The following is a 22444-nucleotide window of genomic DNA, read 5'->3' on the forward strand; positions in this document are numbered from 1 at the left end:
TGAACATGGACTGGCTAAGGTTAGAGATCCTCCATCTGTGACCGTGCTAGGGTCACATGAGTTCAAGGAACTGGCCCCGCTGCGGTGAGCTCTGGATACACTCACGCCGTGGGGTCGCCACGCTCAGTGCTTTCCCACGTGGGTACCGGCAGGTGGGCGCCGGAGGCGGCAGCCAGGAAGGGGGCGGAGCGCAGGTGGGGCGGGCCGGGGGGCGGGGCGACTGCGGTTCCGGGATCCGGGTCCAGCCTCGGCCCGAGGCCGCGGGGCTCAGCGGGCGCCGCTAGCGGGTGTATGTTGGGGCGTGCGTTCCGGAGGCGCTGCCCACGGGGGCTGCGGCGCGGCCGGGAGGCGCTGCTGGCGCTGCTGGCGCTGGCTGGGCTGGGGGCGGTGCTGCGGGCTCGAAGTGGGTCTGGGACGGTGGAGACCCGGGCCGGGCCGGTGGACTCGGTGCCCCCGCGCCCTCTTCGCCTTGGGCGTCGCGAGCCGGTGCTGCCCAGGCCGCCACTGGCCGCCGATGCGCTGGGCGCGCAGGGGGAGGCGGTGCGGCTGCAGCTGCAGGGCGAGGAGCTGCGGCTGCAAGAGGAGAGCGTGCAGCTGCACCAGATCAACATCTACCTGAGCGACCGCATCTCGCTGCACCGACGCCTGCCTGAACGCTGGAACCCTCTGTGAGTGGTGGTTACGGAACACGAACGCGTGGGATGATGCATCCTCCTCGGGAGGAGGCGGTACCGGAGGGATATATCCTGAGGGCGGGGAGGCGGGAAAGTTAAAAAAAAAAGTCAAAATGAACCCAAGAAAGTCTCAGAAATTGAAGAGCTGATAAGTGGGTAATCTCTTGAATCCGACGCCTCAAAGTTGTCATTCTGCCCCGAGAGGGTAAGATTCGAGTTAAGCAGACTGGCGAAGAGACCCCAGGTCCGTGCCTGTGGTGCAGTTAGGACTGTGCGGGTGTGGCTGTGACTCCCGCGAGCTGACTAGCACAGGGCTGGCTCCATTCAGTGGTGTGGGTGTGCCGCTGCCCAGGGACAGAGCAGAATCATGGAGATAACCCAATGGTTGTGTCCGAAGCCCGGAGCCGCCTTCCTCTCTCTGGCTGTTTAATTCCTGGCTTTGGGTGGAGGGCGGTGTGAAGGAGGTTGGTGGGAAGGGCGCCTTTGGCTGCAGTCCAGCCCAGCTCACTCTTGTAGGTGGTGCAGGGCCGATCCTGTTGAGTCTGAGCCTAGTTCCTGTTGGAGCTGCTGGCTTTTCAGCAGGTGAGGTACAAGGAAGCAAACAAACCTTTGACCCTGGGCCTCCCATACTCCTCCGTCCTTTAAGTTGGTTAGAGAATTTCTAGCCCCCTCTTGAGCTCTGCACACCGACTTCCTGGAAAACAGGACTCAGAAAGGGGTCTGGGTTAGAGCCAGAGGGCAGGCCTGCTGTTAGCATCAGGCATCTGCCACCTCCTCTTCCCCAGGCCATGCTGGCTTTTTTTTCCCCCCGGTTTGGGAATGGACTCAGAGGGCATAGGTAACACTAAGCTGTAAAATGATGAAATTGGCCCTCTGGGATTGTAACCCTCCGAGCAGCTGCTGTCGCCCCCCTCCCCCCATCTCAGGGAAAGTTTAACAATAGACTTGACTTCACATCATACCTGGATTTGTTCATGCGTGCGTCACACTATGCTTCGGCCCGAGGCCTTTTCTTTTTCACTATTAATCTTTCCGAGTAAAATTTCCTGGGATTGGCAGCAGTTCTCCGCTTCTGCCAAATGCCTCAAGGCATGTTTAGCCCCTTGAAACCCCAAAGTTTTCTACCAGGTCTAGGGAGCGATTTCAGGCCAGACTCAGGAGTCACACCCGAGTCCTGGGAGATACAACCCCAGGTCTTTTGCTCACCACCTCTGTGATCTCAGACTGTGGGTTCCGCCTTTTGTTGATTCAGCCTCAGTTTCCTCATTTGCAAACTAGGGAACTGACGAGTCTGTACACTCTGCATAAGCTGGTAGAAAGAGTGCATCCTTGGACTTTATAATCGGCTCACACCTGGGAGCATGCTGTGTGCTCCTTAGTTCCCTGTTCTCTGCTGCCCTGTGTATACACTTAGGGGCTTCTCTTCCGGTCCTCTGGGATTGGTCATAAAGATTTTCTTCTCCATATCCAATTTCCTTTATTGTTAGAAGTTGTGAATATCTCTTTGAAACACTTCAGATGACCTGTGGGGCTTATGGTATCCTGTCTCCATGGTGACGCAGCTGCCTTGTATCCTATCAGGATTTGAGAATAGATCCTGCTGTGCCGTTGACCCTGGGGATTAATCCAGCCCAGCAGGATGGGCCTTGCCTCTGACTCCTGCAACAGAGCCTGTCCCATTATTTTACTGTCCAGGAGAGAAAGGCTGGGCTTGAGTTGTGTATGTCTCCACCAGGACAGGCTTTGAGGCACAACATTCATGTGGTCAGGAGTGTCAGGGCCTTGCCTGGAGTCTCACATCTGTCGAATAATAGTCTGCCCCCGTCTTATTCTCAGGGAACAGGTTCCAGATCCCAGTAGATATCTGAATTCTCATATGGTACCAAACTTTGTGGATACTAAGCACTGATACCATGACAGTCTGTCTGGTAACAGCGTGACTGCTAAGTGAGTAATGGGTCGGTAGTGTGTACAGTGTGTATACACTGGACAAAGGGATGGATGATTCATATCATAGAAAGGGTAAACTTTTGCTATACTATTTGAGAAGGTAAACAATCTTAAATTTGTTAATTATTTGTTTCTGGAATTTTCTATTTAATATTTTTGGAATATGGTTGAGTAACCAAAGCTACAGAAAGTGAATCCACACATAAGAGGGGACTACTAGAGCTTCTACAACAGTGACGAGCTAATCAGGGTCTTGATATTTGGGTTGAGAATTCAGGTAGTATTAGGTGTTCACAGTGTAGGGTCCTTAGGAGTCCAGTTAATAAGAGGAGGGGTACTCAAGGTCCCTGAATGTTAAGGAGGGACAGCCTGTAAGAGGACTTCCAGACAAACCAAAAGAAAAGCCTAGGTCTTTTGGGAAGGGAAAGTTATTTACCTGATTGTTTTTATTATAAAACTTTTGCTTCAGAAATGTTACCATAAGAAAACCAAAAACCCCAAATAAGTGAAAAATGCCAACAATAGAACATTAAGCCAGGCATGGTGGTGCACGTCTGATACCAGCCCAGCCAGGGCTACATAGCAAGACTCTCTCAAAAAGTTAAAGAAAAAAAAAATCAGCTTACAAACCCAGGAAAACTGTTATTAACATTTTGCTGTGTATCTGTCTAGACTTTTTCCAAGTATAGAAACAGACTTCGGAAAATAGATGCATAGATGTGTGGATAAGGGCGTAGTGTGCATGTAAGCTCACGAGGTTTTGCTGTCTTTGCATTGCCTTGCTTATACATGCTACAAGAGACCAAGCGTGGGTCAACACAGGGACATCTGCTTGGCTTTTGCTGGCAAGAGCAAGGTCTGGCACCAGGTCTCTGCCTTTGGACAAGCCAGACCAGTGAAGAGACTTGGGAAGCTGGCTTTGCATCCTTGAGATGTGCTGGAGGAGCTGACAGCTGCATGTACAGCTTTGCTTTGTTAGTTCAGTGCCGACTTGAGGAAGAGGGGGAGAAAGCCAGGTACCCTTGGATAGCAGTGCAGTAAATGCAGGGTCCTCGGTCCGTCACCATTGCCTGTCATTGGACGCTAATGAGGAGGGAGGATTTTTCACTTCTCCATAGCAGGAGTGGGGAGCCAGACAGCTGGCTCTGCAGCCCTCGGGAGCTCTTAGAAACAGTCAGTGCCAGGGACCTTCCCCCGAACAATGAAATCAGAATTTCTGTGGCTAGGTCCCAGGCTGACTCTGATGGATGACCTGGCTGAAAGCTGCTGACCGAGTCACCGTGGATTGCTGGCTCAGGAGTCATGGTGAGGTGGAAGTTAGAGTAGGTAGTGGTTAATAGTAAGTACCGTTGAAACTAGCAAGGGTGTGTGTCACAAGCCAAGAATTGCTACCATTACCCTAGAAAAGTAGGGTTCACTGACCACAGTGATAAGATATCTGCTGTAATGCCATTGTCACTCACGTTCTGACCCGGTTAGCAGGAGAGGAAGTGGAGTGACGGTGTTGTGGTGTCCCCAGACCTGTCCGTGTGCATGTTGTGTGTGCAATGCCATCCACTCAGCTGTGCGCTGCTGCTACAAGAGCACCATTGCTTGACCTTGTTTGTTCTTGACCTTGACTGCTGTAGCTACATGTGTGTCTGAGTTCAGGGATCAGGTCTTGGCATGTCAGAGAGTGTCAGCGTAATCACATTAGCCACAGGACCAAGAGTGCCCTGGAATTTCTCTTTTTTTGTGGAGAGATACTCAACTTAATCTGCTCTGGCAAATTACCGTTGTAAAGCTTCCCATATCAAGTGGACATTACACACACAGACACACATAAGTGTCACCCAAGTGTGATGGTGTTCTGGAATCTGGACAAGGAGAATCTCTAGTTCGAGGATAGCAAGATCCTAACACACACACACACACACACACACACACACACACACACACCACTCTCCCCACAGTCATTGACTTTTAAGCAGATGTCTATATTCATTTATATTTATTGTGTTCATTAATACCTTTGGATTTGTTTATACCATCTTACTTTATGCTTCCTATTTGTTATGCTCTTGTTGTTTTGGTATTTTTTGAAACAGGACGTCTCTCTGTAGCCCTGGCTGTCCTGGAACTCGCTCTGTAGACCAGGCTGACCATGAACTCAGATCCACCTGCCTCTGCCTCCTGAGTGCTGGAATGAAAGGAGTGTGCCACGTCTCTGACTTCTGTTATTTGGTCATTTGTGTTTGTTTAATGACACAGGGTCTCTCTCTGTAGCTCAGGCTGCCCTGGAGCTCATCATCCTCCTCCTGTTTGGCCTTGCAAGTGCTGGGATTCCACGAGCAAGGACCACACCTTTCTTGGTACAGTATTTTTGTTTTGTTGTGTTTTGAATCAGGGCCTCACTATGTAGGTCTGGAACTTCTTATGTGGCTGAGGATGGCACTCAACTCCTGATCCCCATGCCTGTACCTCCCTAGTGTTTGGATCACAGGCCAACAGCCCCAGCTTTGTGCCTTGCTTCTTCAGTGACCTCAATCTGCAGCAGTTCTTCAGCCTTTGATTGTTCCAGACCACTGAGTACAATGATGAGTACATTGTACTTGCTGAGTACAGTGATGTTGGTTTATGAGAGTTTCTCAGCTTGGGCTTCCTTGTGGTTTATTTTGAAGCATGGAATGCCACAAAAATGTCCGTGATTTAAATAATGATAAGCATTTATCATTTCACAGTGTTTCTGTGGTCAGGGATTTAGGAATACCATAGATGGGTGGATCTGGTTCATTGTCTCAGAAAGTCTCAGCCAACATGATGCCTGAGTCATTTGTCATCTGAGCGTGAGATGGGGCTAGAGGTTCTGCCCCCAGGATGGCATACTTACCTGCCTGTTAATAGCCATGGGGCGGCTTGAGTATTCTCACAGCATGGCAGCTGGCTTTCCCCATGGAACATTCCACTGAGGAAATAACGAGGAAATGTCACCCACCATGTCTTCTGCTGTTCTTGTGTGGAAGTTTGAAATACGTCTACAAGGTCTTTGATTCTGTTCCTTCCAAAGCTGGATTGAATTCTGCCCCTGAATATGGGCCAGACTCCCTTGTGTGGCTTACTAGGTTTTCCTGATGTTGGTGCTACTATGTCCATGAATTACAGCCCACAGCATCTGAGGATGTAGCTCCTGCCTGCCTAGGTGCTGGCAGAGAGCCTGCCAGCTGACTTTTCCTGGAGTGCCTGAGCAGGACCTCTGGATGCCGTAGGGATGAGAACGTGGAGGTGGCCGAGAGGAGCAGTCCCCTCCCCTAAACAGAGTGTCTTGATAGGCCATTTGTGGTTCTGGAGAAGTCATTTCAGTGATAGCAGAGCCAGGCCCTGGCCGTGGAGCCTCATCCTCACTGCAGAAGCAGTCATGGCATTTATACTGGGGACTTGGTATCTACAGGAGAACCTGGGAAGGAGAAGAGACACGTGCTCTGAGTTTGGTAAGAGGAGGGCCGTGGAGCGAGAAGTGGTCCAGGGATCTTCATTTAGATTTTTTGTTTAGGTGGTCTCCCGAGCCTTCTAGTGGATGCAAGGAGTGAGCCAGGGCCTCCCAAGAAGATCCTTGGCCACAAACATCCCAGCCCAGTGGACTCAGAGCCCTGTGCTCTGGGAGCTGAGCTTGTTGTCATTTGTATCCTATGCTTCTCATGCTTCCTACTTGTAAAAACAGAAGGAGCAGTGACAGGCTGGACATGGAAGAGGGACAACCATGTTGATATATTTTTTATATTTGTGTGGGTATTGTGTAAGCCTTATGTGTCTGGTAGGACTCAGAGGAGTTGGATTCCCCCTGCAGCTGGAGTTATAGGGAGTTGTGAACCATCCGCTGTGGGTGCTGGAAATCAAATTTGAGTCATCTGCGAGAGCAGTGACCACCTTTCACCACAGAACTGTCTCTCCAGCCCAGAAGAGTGGTTTCAAAGGTAATGATCGAATACTGCATTTTATCTACATCGCCCGTGTCCTCTCTCGCCTCCAGTCCCATTGTGACATCTCTAAAATGAATATGTTCTGTAAAATTCACTCAGCGACATTTGCCTTTCTGGTTCCTGAAGCTCTGTCTCCAGTCTGCTTAGCTTTGATGGACAACAGCAGGCTGGAGCTAGAAACCCCAAGGAGCCGTTCCATCTTTAAGGCTTGACCAAAGTAAACGTATGTTTGTTATATAGTAAGAAACAATCTTTGTCTTTTAGAGATGCATTTAAAAATAGTATGGATGCCATGATGGGCAGGATTTTCTTTAAAAACAATATGAAAAATGATTGAGACTGTCTGTGTGTGGACAGCTGTTGATGCTGGCTGGAGTCACTGGAAGCATATGAGCATCTCTGCCTTTCATGTTTGAAAACTTTCAAAGTAAAATAAGATGGAAACAATGCCAGAAATGATAAGTGCCAAGTGCCCCCCACTTTGCTTCAAAGGGTCTGGGTTTCTAGTTTTTGTTTTTCATTTTTCCCCCCTTCTTCTTATTTGTTTGTTTGTTTTGAGTTAGGGTCTTTTTTTTTTTTTTTTTTTTTTTTTTTTTTGGTTTTTCAACACAGGGTTTCTCTGCGTAGCTTTGCGCCTTTCCTGGAGCTCACTTGGTAGCCCAGGCTGGCCTCGAACTCACAGAGATCCACCTGGCTCTGCCTCCCGAGTGCTGGGATTAAAGGCGTGCGCCACCACCGCCCGGCTTGAGTTAGTAGGGTCTTATGCAACCTCCATGGCCTTAAACTCACCATGTAGATGAAGATGACCTTGAACTTCTGATTCTTGAACCTCTCCTGTCTTTACATCCCAAGACGATGGTCATGCATCGCCAGTCCTGGGTCAAACCCAGGGACTTGTGCGTATTAGACAAGTGCTCTGAGCCACATCCGCAGCCCTGAGTGTCATTGTAAATGTCACCTCTGCAGAGGGTCCACCACCTCACTAGTCTATGGTCGCTCCCTCCCCACCCTCCCTAGTGGTTCTTTTACTACCTTCCTTGACTTTATCTATAGCATGGGTAAGTTTTGCAACTGTTGACTTGCTTGTCTGATGACTGCCCCCTGAATGTAAGCTCCATGGATCACAGCCCTTGCCTATTTTGGCACATGACAGGCAATCAGGAGATACTTGGTGACTGACTAAGGACAGTGGATATCGCTCTATATAAATAAAACACTGATGGCCAGTGACCAGACAGGAAGTATAGGCGGGACAAGGAGAGAGGAGAATTGGGGAAACAGGAAGAAGGAGGGAGAGACACTGCAGCCACCGCCGGAACAAGCAACATGTAAAGATGCTGGTAAGCCACCAGCCACGTGGCAAGGTATAGATTTATAAAAATGGGTTAATTTAAGATAAAAGAACAGATAGCAAGAAGCCTGCCACGGCCATACAGTTTATAAGTATTATAAGCGTCTGAGTGATTATTTTATAAGTGGATTGTGGGACTGTGGGGCTTGGTGGAACCTGGAGAGAAGCCCTCCAGCAACACTAAGGGGACCACAGGACAATGCTAGCAGTTGTGAGTTGTGCTCCTCTTTCTTGTGTGGCTCTGTGGCTCGCCAGTCTGTCACCCACCTCTCTTTTGAGGCCTTCCCCTGGCTGCCAGGAAACGGGTAGCCAGGCTGCTTTTCAGTGTTTAGCTTCTCCTTGTGTAGCTCGTGGTCTGGCCCCAGTGTTTAAACTGTGGTCTTCTGGCATCCTTCCACCTTGCCATCAGACGCTTCCTGCTAATAATTTCCAGGCACTGCCCCATGGTCAGTCCCATGGACTGAGATTGCTTTGTCACACTGAGGATAGCATGCTGCATTGACCAGGAAGCTGTCAGTACAAAGTGACAGCAAACTCCTGAACAAACAAGTCGATCGCTGACTCCCATGAGCCTTAATCATGGCCCCACCCCTGGGATTGGACGGTTTCAGTGCCACCCCCAGAGGCTGCCACGCGACATTCTAGCCACACATCTAGTTTATGTGTTCAACTTCCCACTTTTCTGAGGCATAGTGACTTCCAGGTGCTGGGGAAGGCTGGCTCAGTCCTTGCGGGACAGGAATAGAGTGATCAGCACCTGCTGAAATTGAGGAGATTGGGGGGCTGGAGGAGCACTCTGTGGCCACCAACTCTCCAGGACAGACATTTTCCTTCCTGGAGGAGATGGGGGGGCGGCTGAGCTGCTCTTGGGGAGCACAGGAAGCTTGCCAAGTAGAGAAGGGAGGGAGAAGCAGGAACAGCCAAGAGGAGGGAGCCGTCTGAGCAAAGCCTGGGTTAGAATGGGGTGGACAGACAGGACAGCCACGTCGGATTCTGTCTAGTTTGTGTGTTGCTCAAATCTGCACGTTGCTTTACAGTTTAAAACCAATATCGCACAAGCCGACGTTGTTATGGTTACAACTTTTCTAAGTGTCTTCTGGGGCTCTTTGTGGGAGGTCCTCTAGTGGATTATTTCCCAGGAGAAGCCTGAAGACGGTAACCAGTGCCTCCACCATCACTCCGTCCCCAGGACTAACAGCTTCTGCCTTCTCTGTTGTTGAAGTTACATTCCATTTACAGGTGCAGAGAGGAGAAATACGATTATGAGAATTTGCCCGGGACGTCTGTTGTCATAGCCTTTTATAATGAAGCCTGGTCAACACTCCTTCGGACAGTTTACAGTGTCCTTGAGACCTCTCCTGACATCCTGCTGGAGGAGGTCATTCTGGTTGATGACTACAGTGACAGAGGTAAGCCCTATGGAGGGCTGGGGTGGGAGAGTGAGGAACGGGGGGGGTTAGAGTGTGCTCAGACATAATTGGGACATACTCTAGGGTCAACTGTTGGCCAGTGGAGAGGAGAGGCTGTATGGGGAGCTTGGCCAAGTCAAGGAGGGCCGTGGGAGTCACCATAAGATGTTGGGACTTTTAGGAGCCACCCAGAGAGCTTTAGAAGGACAAGGTCTGGTCAGTCTAAAAGTTAGCGTGTTATATGAGAAATGGCCAAGGACGGGGGGGGGGGGGGGTCCAGGATGGAAGTGAGGGAGGGGAGGAGTGTCTCTTGCTCAAACACAGGACAGCACTGGCTTAGCTGTGACTAGCATATCCATGGAGTGTCTTTAGCTAGTAGATCTTGGGCCACTGGTTAGGGTAGGGACTGCTGAGCTTAACTGAGGGGAAATGTCAAGAATTCAGCAACAGATAGATAACTGGGCGCTTCATTACCGGGGGCAGTTTCAGGCCAGATTATCATCCTGGGTCATCATGGACTCAGCAGCCTCTGCCTCTGGGCTGCGCTCTGGGCTGTCTGGCTGCAGGGAGAGTGCTCTGACCTGCATGTGTGTTGGGCTGTTCTCACAAACCTTTGAATTACAGGGATCTACCTGGAGTAGAATTACTTCGAGCTCTCTCTCACGCCAGAAATTTGTGTGATAAGTCAAGATGGTGTCTGGACTTGTCTTCTTCTAACCCATGCCTTCACCTTGGGAGGGTTCCACAGCCGCGGCCTTCCTGGCCCAGGCTGGCTCCTCGTCTCTTGCTCATTCTAGTCTGCCAGAAAAGTTAAAAGGGGGCAAGGACTATACCCTTTTTCTGGAAGCTCCCCACCCTCTTCAGTCAGGCAGAGCATGGTGGCGCAGCCACACCTCGCTGCAAGGGAGTTAGGGACTGGTCTTCACCCTGGTGACTGTGAGTTTAGCTAGACTCTCCAGGCGCGGAGGAGACTAGGATACAAGCAACAGTGTCCTTGCAAGGCGGGCTGGAGTTTGGTGCTGCGTGGAGCCCGGGGCCACCGAACTCCAGGATCAGGATCCCTGGATCTGAGGCAAGCTCTGCCATGATCTGGTCACACCATCGTGGTACCCTGGGCCAGTCACTCATTTTCTCTGAGTCTCAGTTTCTTACCTTTGAATGGATTTATCCACACCTCTGCCAGGGAGTTACAGTGAAAAATAAATGCAGTCATGTACACCCTGCTCTATGTCACTCTGGGTGGGCCAGGATCCCCACCCCCAGGGACTCTACAGCTTTGAGCTCTGGCCTTAACCAGTTCAGCCTCTATAAATGAAGTAGTAATAATTCCTACTTTGTAGGACCACTGTGAGGACTAAATGAGACGAGGCTGGGGATGTGTGTTGTGTTATTGCCTGGCAAGTACTTAAGCCTTGTTAAATGCTAACTTGTGTTTGAACGAAATGCTTTCAGAGTTGTAAACTTAGCTCTTGTCTGCCACACCAGTTAACTTCAGTTAACGAACATATGAACCAAAAAGCAAATATCAGTTTGCTTTTGTCATCTGTGTGGAATTAGGCATCTCCTGAGCAGGAAGAAGTCCGGCACAGTGTGCCCTCCTTCACAGTGGGGAGGGCGGGTCAGGTGTCCCCCCTCGTCCTGTTGTGACTCCTTCAAGAGTAGCAGACAAGCCATAGGACCTGGGATGCCTTGGGCAGCTCTGCTGGCCTCCTCTTTGCTTATCTGAAGTGATTGGCGAGGGCGAGGGTTGGCTCCTTGACTCAGGAGGTCAGCACCGGCCCACCCAAAGTCATTCCTGGCAAACCCACCTGAGTGAAGGCCGGCCACACCTGTGTCTCAGTGTGCACGCACCACACGGTGGTGAACTGGCATGGCTGGCAAAATTACCTTCCTCACTTCTGCCAGCAGCTCACAGGCAGTCATTTAGAGCTTAAAACCAACCACAGAATGTTTCTAAGTGTTAAGGCTGTTTAGAGAAATGTTTCCATTCATTATGAAGCTACTCTGAACATTCTCTGATAGGTGAGAACTTTGGACCCAAACCTACACTGGTGAAGGAAATTCCTTCTTCCTTTTCTTTGGCCCAAATAAGTTCCCACCTCCCTCCACCTGACCCTCTGAGGTGTGACTCCTTGTCCTGGAATTAGGAGACCTGGAGGCTGGTTGTGGGTCTGTCATCTCCATGTATGACCTCTTCTGCAGCCTAGGTGGGGCATGTCCCCCTGACAAGCAGTTGCTACTGCTGCTACAGAGTGCTGCTTCTATATAAAGAAAATGTCTTCTAATATAATTACCGTCTTAATAAAAATTATGACTTAGTCAGCTTTCTGTCTCTATAACAAAACACCCGAGGCAGGCCACTTAGGAGGAAGAAGAGGTTTCTCGGGCTTATAACGTTTGGAGTTCAAGGGCTTGGTGCATTATCAGCTCGCTTCTCAGCTTCAGCATGTTATAGTGGAAGGCATTGTGGACCTTGTGTGAGAGCTGGCGATCATACCTGGAGCCAGGAGCAGAGGGAGAGACAGGAGTCCTGTGTCCCCCTAGGAGGGCATTGTTACAGCAACCTCAGTGCCTCCCCACAGACCCCACCTCCAGAAGGTTCCACCACCTCCCAACAGCCCCATCCTGGTGATGAAACTTTAATCACAGTGTGCCCACAGAGGCAAGGGACCATGTTCAATGGGTATATTGAATATATTCAGTATTCAGTTCACATTTAAATGTGCACAGGTCAGCCTATGAGGGGCTTTTAATAAAGGTTTATTTAGGGGCTGGAGAGAGGGCTCAGTGGTTAAGAGCAATCACTTGATCTTCTCCTAGAGGACCTGGGTTGGCTCCCAGCACCTACATGATAGCTCACAATGGTCTACAATCACAGTTCCAGGGCATCTGATGCCCTCTTCTGGCCTCTTCAGGCACGACACATGCAAATGGTACATGAATATACATGTAGGCAAAACACCCATACACATAACGTTAAGAATCAGTCAATAGGGGTGTGTGCATGTGTGTGCGTGCGTGTGTTTGTGTGTGTGTGTGTGTGCATGCACGCACACATTCATGCCTGTGCCTGAGTATATGTATGTGCATCATGTATGTACAGTGCCCCTGGAGGGCAGAAGAAGGTGCTGAGTCCTTTAGAATTGGAGTTAGGAACAGTTAAGAGCAGCCTGATGTGGGTGGTGGGAACCCAACTCTGGTCCTCTGGAATGGCAGCAAGAATTTTTAACCACTGAGCCTTCTTTCTAGTTCCCTATGAAATTCTCTTAGCATCAGTTTTACTGAGTCATATTCAGGTACCATAACACTCCCCCATATAAAGCATATGACTGAGTGTGTCTGCAGACAGATCTCCTCCAACTTGCCCTTGGTTCTGGGCATCCTGAGTGACAAAGAAAAAGAGGCTACTGTGGATGTCATTTAAGGGGATCGGGCAAACACTAAATGGTGGGGCTTGGGATGAGTGCCTTGACAAGGATGTAGACCAGTGACTGCCGGTCTGTTTATGTCCACAGAGCACCTGAAGGAGCGCTTGGCCAATGAGCTGTCCCATCTGCCCAAGGTGCGCCTGATCCGTGCCAGCAAGAGAGAAGGCCTAGTGCGAGCCCGGCTACTGGGAGCCTCTGTGGCCAAGGGTGAAGTGCTGACCTTCCTAGACTGTCATTGTGAATGCCATGAGGGGTGGCTGGAGCCTTTGCTTCGGAGGTGTGTGGGCCACTCATGGGGGGAGGGTGCTTGGGTGGCAGTGGGGACAGATTCGTTTTGGCTGCTGGGGGGATGTCTGTGCCTGCATCAGATACCCTTCAGCATGACCTCTGTGGTGGCACAGTGGTAAATGACATGTGGAAGGTGCTCGGATATGTTCGTTTGGGGGGGGGGGCTGCAGCTTCTTACAGTTTACCTAGAGACCGTCATCAGCCCAGGTTTACAGAGTTGTGGATAGAGCCTCATGGGGATATGCATTTGGATATATTTATTTCAAGCATGGCTTCACTTAGCCATGGATAGTGGACTTACTCAGTACCGATTAAGTACAAGGCTTGGGGTCCTTGAAACTCAGAGACCCTAAAAGAAGTTATGTGTGTGTGTACATGTGCATATTTCTATATAATGCTGTAGATTGAACCAAAGGCCTTATGTATGCAAGGCATATCCCTAGAACCCACAATTTTTAAAAAATATTAATTTCTTTAAAAATCAACTAAAAATGCAAGTATACATGAATATAAAACCCAGTCTATATTATTTTCATCTTTATGCTAGTTTAGTTGTAAAGTATACTTTTTAGTAATACACACACACACACACACACACACACACACACACACACACACACGTCTTCAAGGCTCTTCCCCTGTCACCCCAAGCCTCTTACCTAGCTGTCTACACGGTGGGTCTGGCTGTGGATCTCTGTATCTCTCTCTCCCAGTCTCTGATCTCCATGTTTGCTCAGCTGTCTACTACAGAAGGCAGGGGTCGGCTAGGAAGCCAGGAGTTCTCCCAGAGGAAGCTCTGGGTTCCCCTCTGCAGGCAGACAAAAGGTCAAAGGCCAGGCAACCCTGCTACATGGCCTGTGACTCTTGGTTGCCAGTGTCTGCCTGGAAGAGCCAGGTACCTTCCCTAGTCTCTTCCTGGGTGAGGCCGAGCTGCCCCCACTCTGCTGCCTCCTGTGGTCTGGCTCCTTGTCCCCTGCTGGTGTGATTGTAGGCTCCTTACACTCCCTTCCCTCTGAGGAATTCACCAGCAACAGGCTTGGGGTTTCCCTGGGCCTGATGAGCTATAGCGTTCTCTGGGACCTGGCCAGTGGGCTCCCTTGTGCCCCTCCCCCGCTGTGCACAGAGATGGCTACCCTTGGGCCAGTGTGAAATCTGAGGATGCCACCCTTCCTCCTGAGCTGATGAACTGATAGACGCTGGACAATCAGGGCAGCCCCTCCCTGGGAGCAAGGCCACTATCAGTGAGGAGCTGTCCACCCTGCAGGTCCACTGGGAATCCTGGGGGACATTTGCATCTGATTCTTAGGGTTTTGCTGGGCTTCTGGGTGTTTTCAAAGCTCACCAGGACTTTGGCATACACTGGAGTGAGACTCATAGGCCCGTAGACTGTGCCTAGGCAGTCTCAACTGTATCATGGCGCCTCCCTCCAGGGGGCCTATGGAAATAGAGTTGTCTGTCTGGGTTGTCATGGTAGGTATTATTCTTGGCACATTGCAGGCTAAGGATGCTGAGTAATCCATGTTGTGCAAATGGAGGGTCCAGCTCTTAATTCTGGAAACTTCTCTATGAATACATTCTCTAGTTCCAAGACAGAGTCCTGCACCCAAGTATCAGCATGACCTCCCCCATGTTCCTCTTTGTGTGAAACTGGGCTGTCTGAGGTTCCTGCCAGCTGGATGACAGGTCATGAGTTCCTGGGGGACTTGGGCCTTGCCAGTGGCCAGCAGCCGAACAGGTCTGTCCTCGCCTGCTCCACCCTCTAACACCCCTCAGTTAGTTTGAAGGGGTAGTGTTGGTAGATGCCTCATCTGCAGACTCACCCTTTTGGTGAGCTCCTGGGTTTGATCCTGTGTCTGACCTGGCCTGGGCTTGCTGGTCTCACCTCAGGGTGGCACCTGAGGTCTCTCTGACTTTCTTCCGTTAGTCTAGGACATGGCTGACCCCAGTCTGCTCCTCTGTTTCATCGTCCTCCATGCCGTGACTCCTAGATTGGAAGGTCTTACGTTTGAGATAGCTGCCCCCCACAATGTAACCCAAAGAAACGAGTCATCAGGAGGGGTCCCCTTTCAGCTCATCCCCTCCCCGTGTGGTGTCATAGGTGATGGCATCATTGAGGGGCGTGCTGACGGACAGTTGGGTTTGGAACAGTGTTTGTGGAGAGCCAAGCCAAGATACATACAGGCTGATTCCTACAAACGGAAGTTACAACATTTCTTTTTTTTCACCACATATTTCACAGTACCAAGAAAAGCAGTGGTTCCTTCCAGGTTCTCGGCCAGGGAGCTTGCAAACCAGCCCTCGGGAATCCTCATTTTAGCCCTGTGAGGACACGTCTCCATCTTGTTACCATAGAGGCAATAGATTCTGAGACATCGGGTGACCTGGCTAAGCAAATAAGGAGCATTGAACACAGCAAATAAGGAGCACTGAGAGTCTAAATGTAACTCTAACCTGTTGGTCTCAGGCCACCTCCTTCCCCACTTCCTCCCCCTCTCCTCCTTCTCCTCCTCCTCCCCCTCTCCTCTCTTCCAACTCTCCTCTTCCCCTTCCCCCTCCTCTCCCTCCTTTTTTTTTTTTTTTTTTTTAAAGACATGGTTCTTCTAGTGGCCCTGGCTGCCTGGAATTCACTATGTAAACCAGGCTAGCCTCAAAACTCTCAGAGATCCACCTCTGTCTCCGGAGTGCCAGGATTAAAGGCATACACTATCATGCCTGGTACATCTTTTGTTCTTAAGACAATTATTTTTATTAAAAAATCAATTACATTGTATTGAGAGAGAGAGAGAGAGAGAGATGCAGTCAGAGGACACTTTGGAAGAGTCAGTCTTTCCTGGCTCCCGCTGGGGAGCCATCTTGCTGGCCAGAGATAAATGTTTCTTGATGTTAAGGTGTTTCACTGTAATGGAACCTCTTGCACACCCAAGAAATTGAACACCTGCTTTGTTTTAAAAGTCACCTTTGATTTTCACACACCTTGACCCTCTAAAAGGGATTCGAGTTTAGCCAGAGTGTCCATGGACAGGATTAGAGAAGGTGGAGACTGTGGGGCTGTTCTATTCCGGCTCCTCTCTGCCTTCTCAGCATGCCCTGTGGTGACCTCCAACGTGGCCCAGACCCCTGAGTAAGGGAGGCTGGTCTTCTCACCCTGGACTGCTGGAACTCCTGGCTGTTCCCCCTGCCATCTAGAGCTGAGACAGATACTGGATGTGTCGGGTATTTGCAGGATCCACGAGAAGGAGTCGGCGGTGGTGTGCCCCGTGATCGATGTGATTGACTGGAACACCTTCGAATATCTGGGCAACTCCGGGGAGCCCCAGATCGGAGGCTTTGACTGGCGGCTGGTATTCACGTGGCACGTGGTTCCCCAGCGGGAGCGGGAGTCGATGCGGTCCCCCATCGATGTTATCAGGTCTGCCTTCCTGGCTCCTCATCTCAGAGCCCATCCTAAGGGAGGGATGGATGACTGGCTGTCAACTTCCATTCCCTACCTGTTGCTTCCCCAGAGCATTTATGTTATTATTTGCTGTACAAGTAGATTTTATATTGGTATGCTTCAGCTAATTGATTGAAAATTTTAATGGGGGATATATATATATAAGTTCAAATTTTCATTTTTCCCTGAGGGTTGAATTCTGGGCCTCACACATGCCAGGCTGGTTCTCCATCCTCCATCCTCTAACATTCTAAAAGCACAGGCATCCCACCCCTACCTCCCCCAACCCCGACGCCATCATTCATGTCAGGGGGTGGGGTTGCATCCCCTTCCTCCTCTTCAGCTCACTTCTTCCCACAGACCTTGTCTCCTCCAGGAAACTTGGTTCTACCCTCCCTGCCCTTGCCCCTGCCTCACAGAGCTCTGGGTGGCCATCGTGGAAGTGTGTCATACACAGGGGACTTGCCTGTTGAGCTGTCTGTGAACTTCAAGGCAGGGACTACAGGGTGTGTCTGTGCCCCAGCCTGGCGCAGGGCACAGAGTGTGAGTTCAGGTGTGCTTATGGATGGATGAATGCATGAAAGGGCTCGGCTTCCAGGGACATAGACTCCATGTGGGGAGGTAGTTTAGCCATTCGTGAGGGCTTCGGGCCTCTTCCATTAAAATATGGGTACCACTTTTTTTTCTAGGTCCCAACAATGGCTGGGGGCTGTTTGCTGTGAGTAAGAGATACTTTGAATATCTGGGGTCTTATGATACAGGAATGGAAGTCTGGGGAGGAGAAAACCTCGAGTTCTCCTTTAGGGTGAGTAATCCTGTCTTCTGTTTGGACTCATCCTGTGTTCCATATTTTCCTCTCTCTCTTTCTCTACCTCCTCTCATCCCTCCCTCCCTCCTCCCTCCCTCCCTCCCTCCCTCCCTTCCTCCCTCCTCAGTGTTGGTGTATCCCATTATTCTGTAAGACAGTGACACATATATCTTACCAACATGCTTGGCTTTTTATATGACTCTTTTAGAAGTGTATTTTTGCATTTCCATAAGACTTGGGCTGGAAAGGACATCGCAAGTCTCTCGGTTTCTCACTCTGCAGATGTGGGGATCTGAGGCTGGGAGTAGGGCTGTGACTCAGTGTGTGGTCACTCAGAGTCAGCAGCAGAGCTTGGACTGAAAGAGCCGGAGTCCACCTGGAGCTGCTATCTGGCCAGCTGTTTAGGAGGCAGCCTCTGTGTGTAGCACACCTGAGAACTTTCGGGGAACTGTCTTAAAAAGGCAGGTTCCCAGGTTCCCATAGACAGTCAGACGGGACAGACTTAGTGTGAGATCAGGAAGTGGCCTTCTGTAGCAGGCCCTTGCTGCCCGGAGCCCCTCCACAAAGCCTTAGCATGACAGCGATTTCCTCGTCAGCAGAACCTTACATGTTTAAGGATCAAAACTTAGATTTCTAGCAATGTTTTGTCTGTTGTCCTGCCCTCTTGGAAACAGTTAACCGAGAAGAATTTGACCTCCTCCCTCCCCCAGCTCTCACATCCTACGTTATAAACACCAGATGCTTGTTCAGACTGTCTTTGGGAAAATGAGGCCCTACATGACCCTGCCGCCGAGTTTTGGGTGTAATGCTAACGGCTTTTCTGCCTCTTCCCTAGGTGTCAGGATACTCTGCCTCTTCTAGAAGCTTCCTCTCTACCTTTCCAACCTCTCTTCCTCCTTGCTGCTTTCTCCTCTGTGGCATCAGGTAATGAAGACATGTCTGACCCGCTGAGGAAGTGGGGTGCTGGCGAGGTCTTTCGGGCCCTCTCCGGTCAAGTGCATGAGCTTTACTGCCTGGTCTTTGGGGTTCTTAGCTCCTGTGGCTTGTCTGTCTCGGGCTGCTTTCTTGTTCTTTCCCTTGGGGTCAAGTGCAGGCTGGTAAGTGGCCTCTGTCCCTGTGGAGGCTGAGTGCCTCGGCGGGTGCCATCTCCTGGCTGCACTCCCTGTGGACCAGCAGCCATTTCTTGCTCACCATGTGGCCTCTCCTCTCCACCTCCATTGCAGATCTGGCAGTGTGGTGGCAGTCTGGAAACACACCCCTGCTCGCACGTAGGCCATGTTTTCCCTAAGCAAGCTCCCTATTCGCGCAGCAAGGCCCTGGCCAACAGTGTCCGAGCCGCTGAAGTGTGGATGGATGAATTTAAAGAACTCTACTACCACCGCAATACCCGGGCCCGCCTGGTGAGTCTCTACCCACCTGCACACCAGCAGCCTCCTGGGAACCAAGCACCATAGTCCGGCTTCCCCAGCAAAGTGGATCTGGTTCTAAGACCAGGGGCAAGCTGGGCCTTTCTGATAAAGCCTGGGAAAGTCTATTCTTCATCCATGGTGATGCCCAGTTGATTCTCACTGTCCACGGAGCCGTGGTTTATAGCCACTGTAAATACTGAATTGGTGATTTCCACACCATTGCTCCTAGCAGGATTAGGTTCCTGTGGGACTCAGACACAACAGTTTCGCCAGCCAGTTGGGACTATTGTTATGTATATTTCTGTTTCAGGACCCTTTATTTAATAGACATTGTTGGTCCATCAACACTGACCTCATGGCCAAGGGCACTGTAACCAATGCCTGAACAGCTCTTACCTAACAAACCTTTGCCCTGTGAGGCATATCACAGCCTTCTATTTTTCTTTTACCTTTATTTATTGATGTGTGTGCGTTCATGCATGTGTATGCATGTATGCATCAGTGTCCCCATATGCATGCGTGTGTGTGTGTGTGTGTGTGTGTGTGTGTGTGTGTGTGTGTTCGTGTTCAGGAATTGAACTCATGTTGTCAGGCTTGGTAGCAAGTGCCCTTAACAGCTGGACCATATTGTTGGCCCTGCATCACTTTCTTAGCTTTAGGAATGCAAGGAGCACTGACTAGGGAGTCAGTTTTGATGACTGGTAAAGTCAGCAACACATGGTGAAAAACAAGGTCTCGATGGATCATGGGAAAGACACACATTTACAGTGTCAGTGCAAAACAGGATGGCTCTGTTAGACCTTCCTGGAAGCACATGTGTTGAATAACTTGAAGGTCTTGTTTATGAATGTCTGTGACTGAAAGCACCATGAGTATTGATGTTGGGTCACAAACCAACCTCAGCGTGGAGGTGAATTGGCAAGTACAGAAGCAGAGACTAGCCAGTGTAGCTAGAGTTTTCCTGCCTGGCCCACAGTCAGGACAAATCTCTGTCACCTGCCAGTCCCATAGCCGCTCAGACACAACCAAGTAAACACAGAGACTTATATTGCTTACAAACTGTATGGCCGTGGCAGGCTTCTTGCTAACTTGCTAAATTAATCCATTTTTATAAATCTATACCTTGCCACGTGGCTCGTGGCTTACCGGCATCTTCACATGCTGCTGGTCATGGCGGCGGCTGGCAGTGTCTTTCCCCCACTCAGGCTTCCACTTCCCAGAATTCTCCTCTCTCATTGTCCCGCCTATACTTCCTGCCTGGCCACTGGCCAATCAGTTTTTTATTTATACAGAATGATATCCACAGCAAGCCAGGCTTGGCTGTGCTGGCATAGCCAGTCTGGGGTGTGTAGTGCCATCTGTTGGCCATGGTGCAGGTGCCTTGGCTTTCCTCTTTGTAACCAGCTTGGTTGAGTCCATGTGCCTATTCTTCCACACCTACATCACTGCCCCCATGGACTCCAGCCACACACTGAGCTGAGCTGAGCCCATGTCCCTTGGACTGACTGAGTCTGAGCCAGTGTCTCTCCTTAGGCGTATAGCTCAGGGGCTGCTTATGCCTCAGAGCCTCATTCTGCCCTTGCCTTAGGGACCTGTGAATCTGCCCTGTACTCTGCACAAGGCTTTGGGCCCATAGGCTCTATGCCACCAAGCTCCACAGGTCAGGTGCCAGCTTTGCACACCAGAGGGGCCACTTGGCAATGCAGGGAGATCTCCTCCGAGGCGTCTGCCCTGGCCCTTGATGGAAATTGCTCCTGAGGCCTCCCAGCAGCCCTGCAGGGTAGCTACCAACTCCTCATTTCATAGATGAGAAATCTGAAGTGCAGCAGGCAGGGGAGAAGGAGGAGAAGAGGGAGGGGAGACTGAGAAACTGAAGGAGCCTACTACCCAAGGCCTGCCAGCTTACAGGATGTGGCAGCAGGCCTGGGGCCTGCACGCTCCAGAGGGTCTCTCTCTCAGCTCTGCTGAACCCAAGAGCCAGCAGCCAATCTCCTGCATGGTCCTGTGCGTCAGGGACACCACGGTCGTTTGGCTCAGCTTCCTGTGTCCTGTCTAGTGCAGCAGACTAAAACACCTGCCCCTCACTGCCACCCCGACTGGAACTCTAGGTTGCTGTTCTCAGAGCGCACCCGCCCCCCTTCTCGGAACGTGTGAGAGGGGTGTTGGATGCACCTGTAGGCTCGATGCCTGTTGGGCTGTGTTGGAAGATGGGCTTCGGTCAATGCTAGGGCACAGTGACTCATTAAAGGAAGGACATCTGGGGCCAGTGAGTGGATAAAGGGGCTTGCCACTAAGTCAGAAGACCTGAGTTTAACCCCTGGGATCTCCCTGGTAGAAGGAGAGAAGTGACCATCACATATTGTTCTCTGGTCTCCATATGTGCACACACTCACACAACATAAATTAAACACAATTTAAAAAAGAACGGGGGACTAGAAACTGGAAGTGTGACACCCAGACACTGCCGCCCTTCCTTGGTGTCGCATGTCAGTCTTCCACAGATAACACATGAGAGCAAGGACATTCGTATCTCAGCCCTCACCATTGTTCTTGGGTAGACAGTTGCTGTGCCGCATGGTGGCAGGCGTCATGGGCACAGGGGCTTTGCCTGTGAAGTCAGACTTCCAGAAGTTTGCTTTACCCCAGGGTTGGTCTCACACTAATAAGTTGAGTGTCCAGCACACATTTGTACTTCACTACATTGAGCGTGCTGATCACTCATGATAATATCTAGGACCCAGGTCTGTGTTTGAGAGTGAATACTTAAATATCAGTAGGAAGAAGGGCACAGCCTGAGTCGTGGCATTCCTCCGGTTGGGCACAGAGGGTGGCCTGTGGTCAGAGCCCACAATGCATGGGTTCGAGATGCTGATGCAGGCTTTGGTCTGGCTCCCAAGCTCTGCCTGCAGGTGCCTTGTCTCTTGATACCATTCTCCTTCCTAGACCCCCCTAAAGCCCTGCCAGGGTGATGGTCTCTTCTCTTGTTGCCTCTGATGTGACTGTCCCTGCTCTAATGGGTTGTTCTGTTGAAGACTGACACTTGATCCCCCACAAAGGGCAATAAGTAAGTGTCTGGGGTACCTCACACTTCTGTCCCCCAGTTCTTTCTTTTAAAAGTAAACTCCATGAAATTTGTTTTATGTGAGTGTGTGTGTGAACATGCTGGGGTGCACTTACGGAGGTCGGAGGACAATTGGTGGTCAGTTTTCTCCTCACAAGCCAAACACTATGGCTGCTTGAACATTCTGTGCCCAACACCCAGCTCAGTGAAAGCCCGTGGATTGATTATACGTTAGCTGTGCCTTCAGCGAGGATGGCTCCAGGGCCCGTAGGACTCTCAACCATTTCGTTTTCTCAGGAACCCTTCGGGGACGTGACGGAGAGGAAGAAGCTTCGGGCCAAGCTCCAGTGTAAAGACTTCCGGTGGTTCCTGGAGACAGTGTACCCAGAACTGCACGTGCCAGAGGACAGGCCTGGCTTCTTCGGGATGGTAAGCGGTGGGTCGTGGCAGATTGGATGTTGCCCCATCTTGGGTCTGAACAGTGATCCTGGGGGAAGAAAATCCGCATTTGTGGGTTCCGCAGACCTCCCCCATCCTACCCCTCCTGTGTGATGGTGCACTGTCTTCCTTTCCCTTTGAGCAGCTGACTCTGGGTGTGGAATGTTAGGACTGGAAGGCCGGTTTGTTGTTGCTGTTTCATAAGTGGGGGGTGGGGTGTCATATATGTGGGGATCAGA

At 50.6% G+C, this 22444-nt stretch overlaps 1 protein-coding gene across 1 annotated transcript in view; it reads left to right on the forward strand.

The window, feature by feature from the left end:
* The first annotated feature begins 247 nt into the window (after positions 1-247).
* The window catches only part of Galnt12 (polypeptide N-acetylgalactosaminyltransferase 12), a 29018-nt gene continuing 6821 nt past the window's right edge, over positions 248-22444 (forward strand). The window contains exons 1-7 of the mRNA XM_028882776.2: positions 248-668; positions 9171-9340; positions 12856-13045; positions 16280-16468; positions 17180-17294; positions 18521-18697; positions 22065-22196. Of these exons, the coding sequence (XP_028738609.1) occupies positions 292-668; positions 9171-9340; positions 12856-13045; positions 16280-16468; positions 17180-17294; positions 18521-18697; positions 22065-22196 (1350 nt within the window). The 5' untranslated portion in view covers positions 248-291. The remainder of the gene's footprint in view (positions 669-9170; positions 9341-12855; positions 13046-16279; positions 16469-17179; positions 17295-18520; positions 18698-22064; positions 22197-22444) is intronic.

Source organism: Peromyscus leucopus, chromosome 2, assembly GCF_004664715.2.
Source record: "Peromyscus leucopus breed LL Stock chromosome 2, UCI_PerLeu_2.1, whole genome shotgun sequence".
Lineage (NCBI taxonomy): Eukaryota > Metazoa > Chordata > Mammalia > Rodentia > Cricetidae > Peromyscus > Peromyscus leucopus.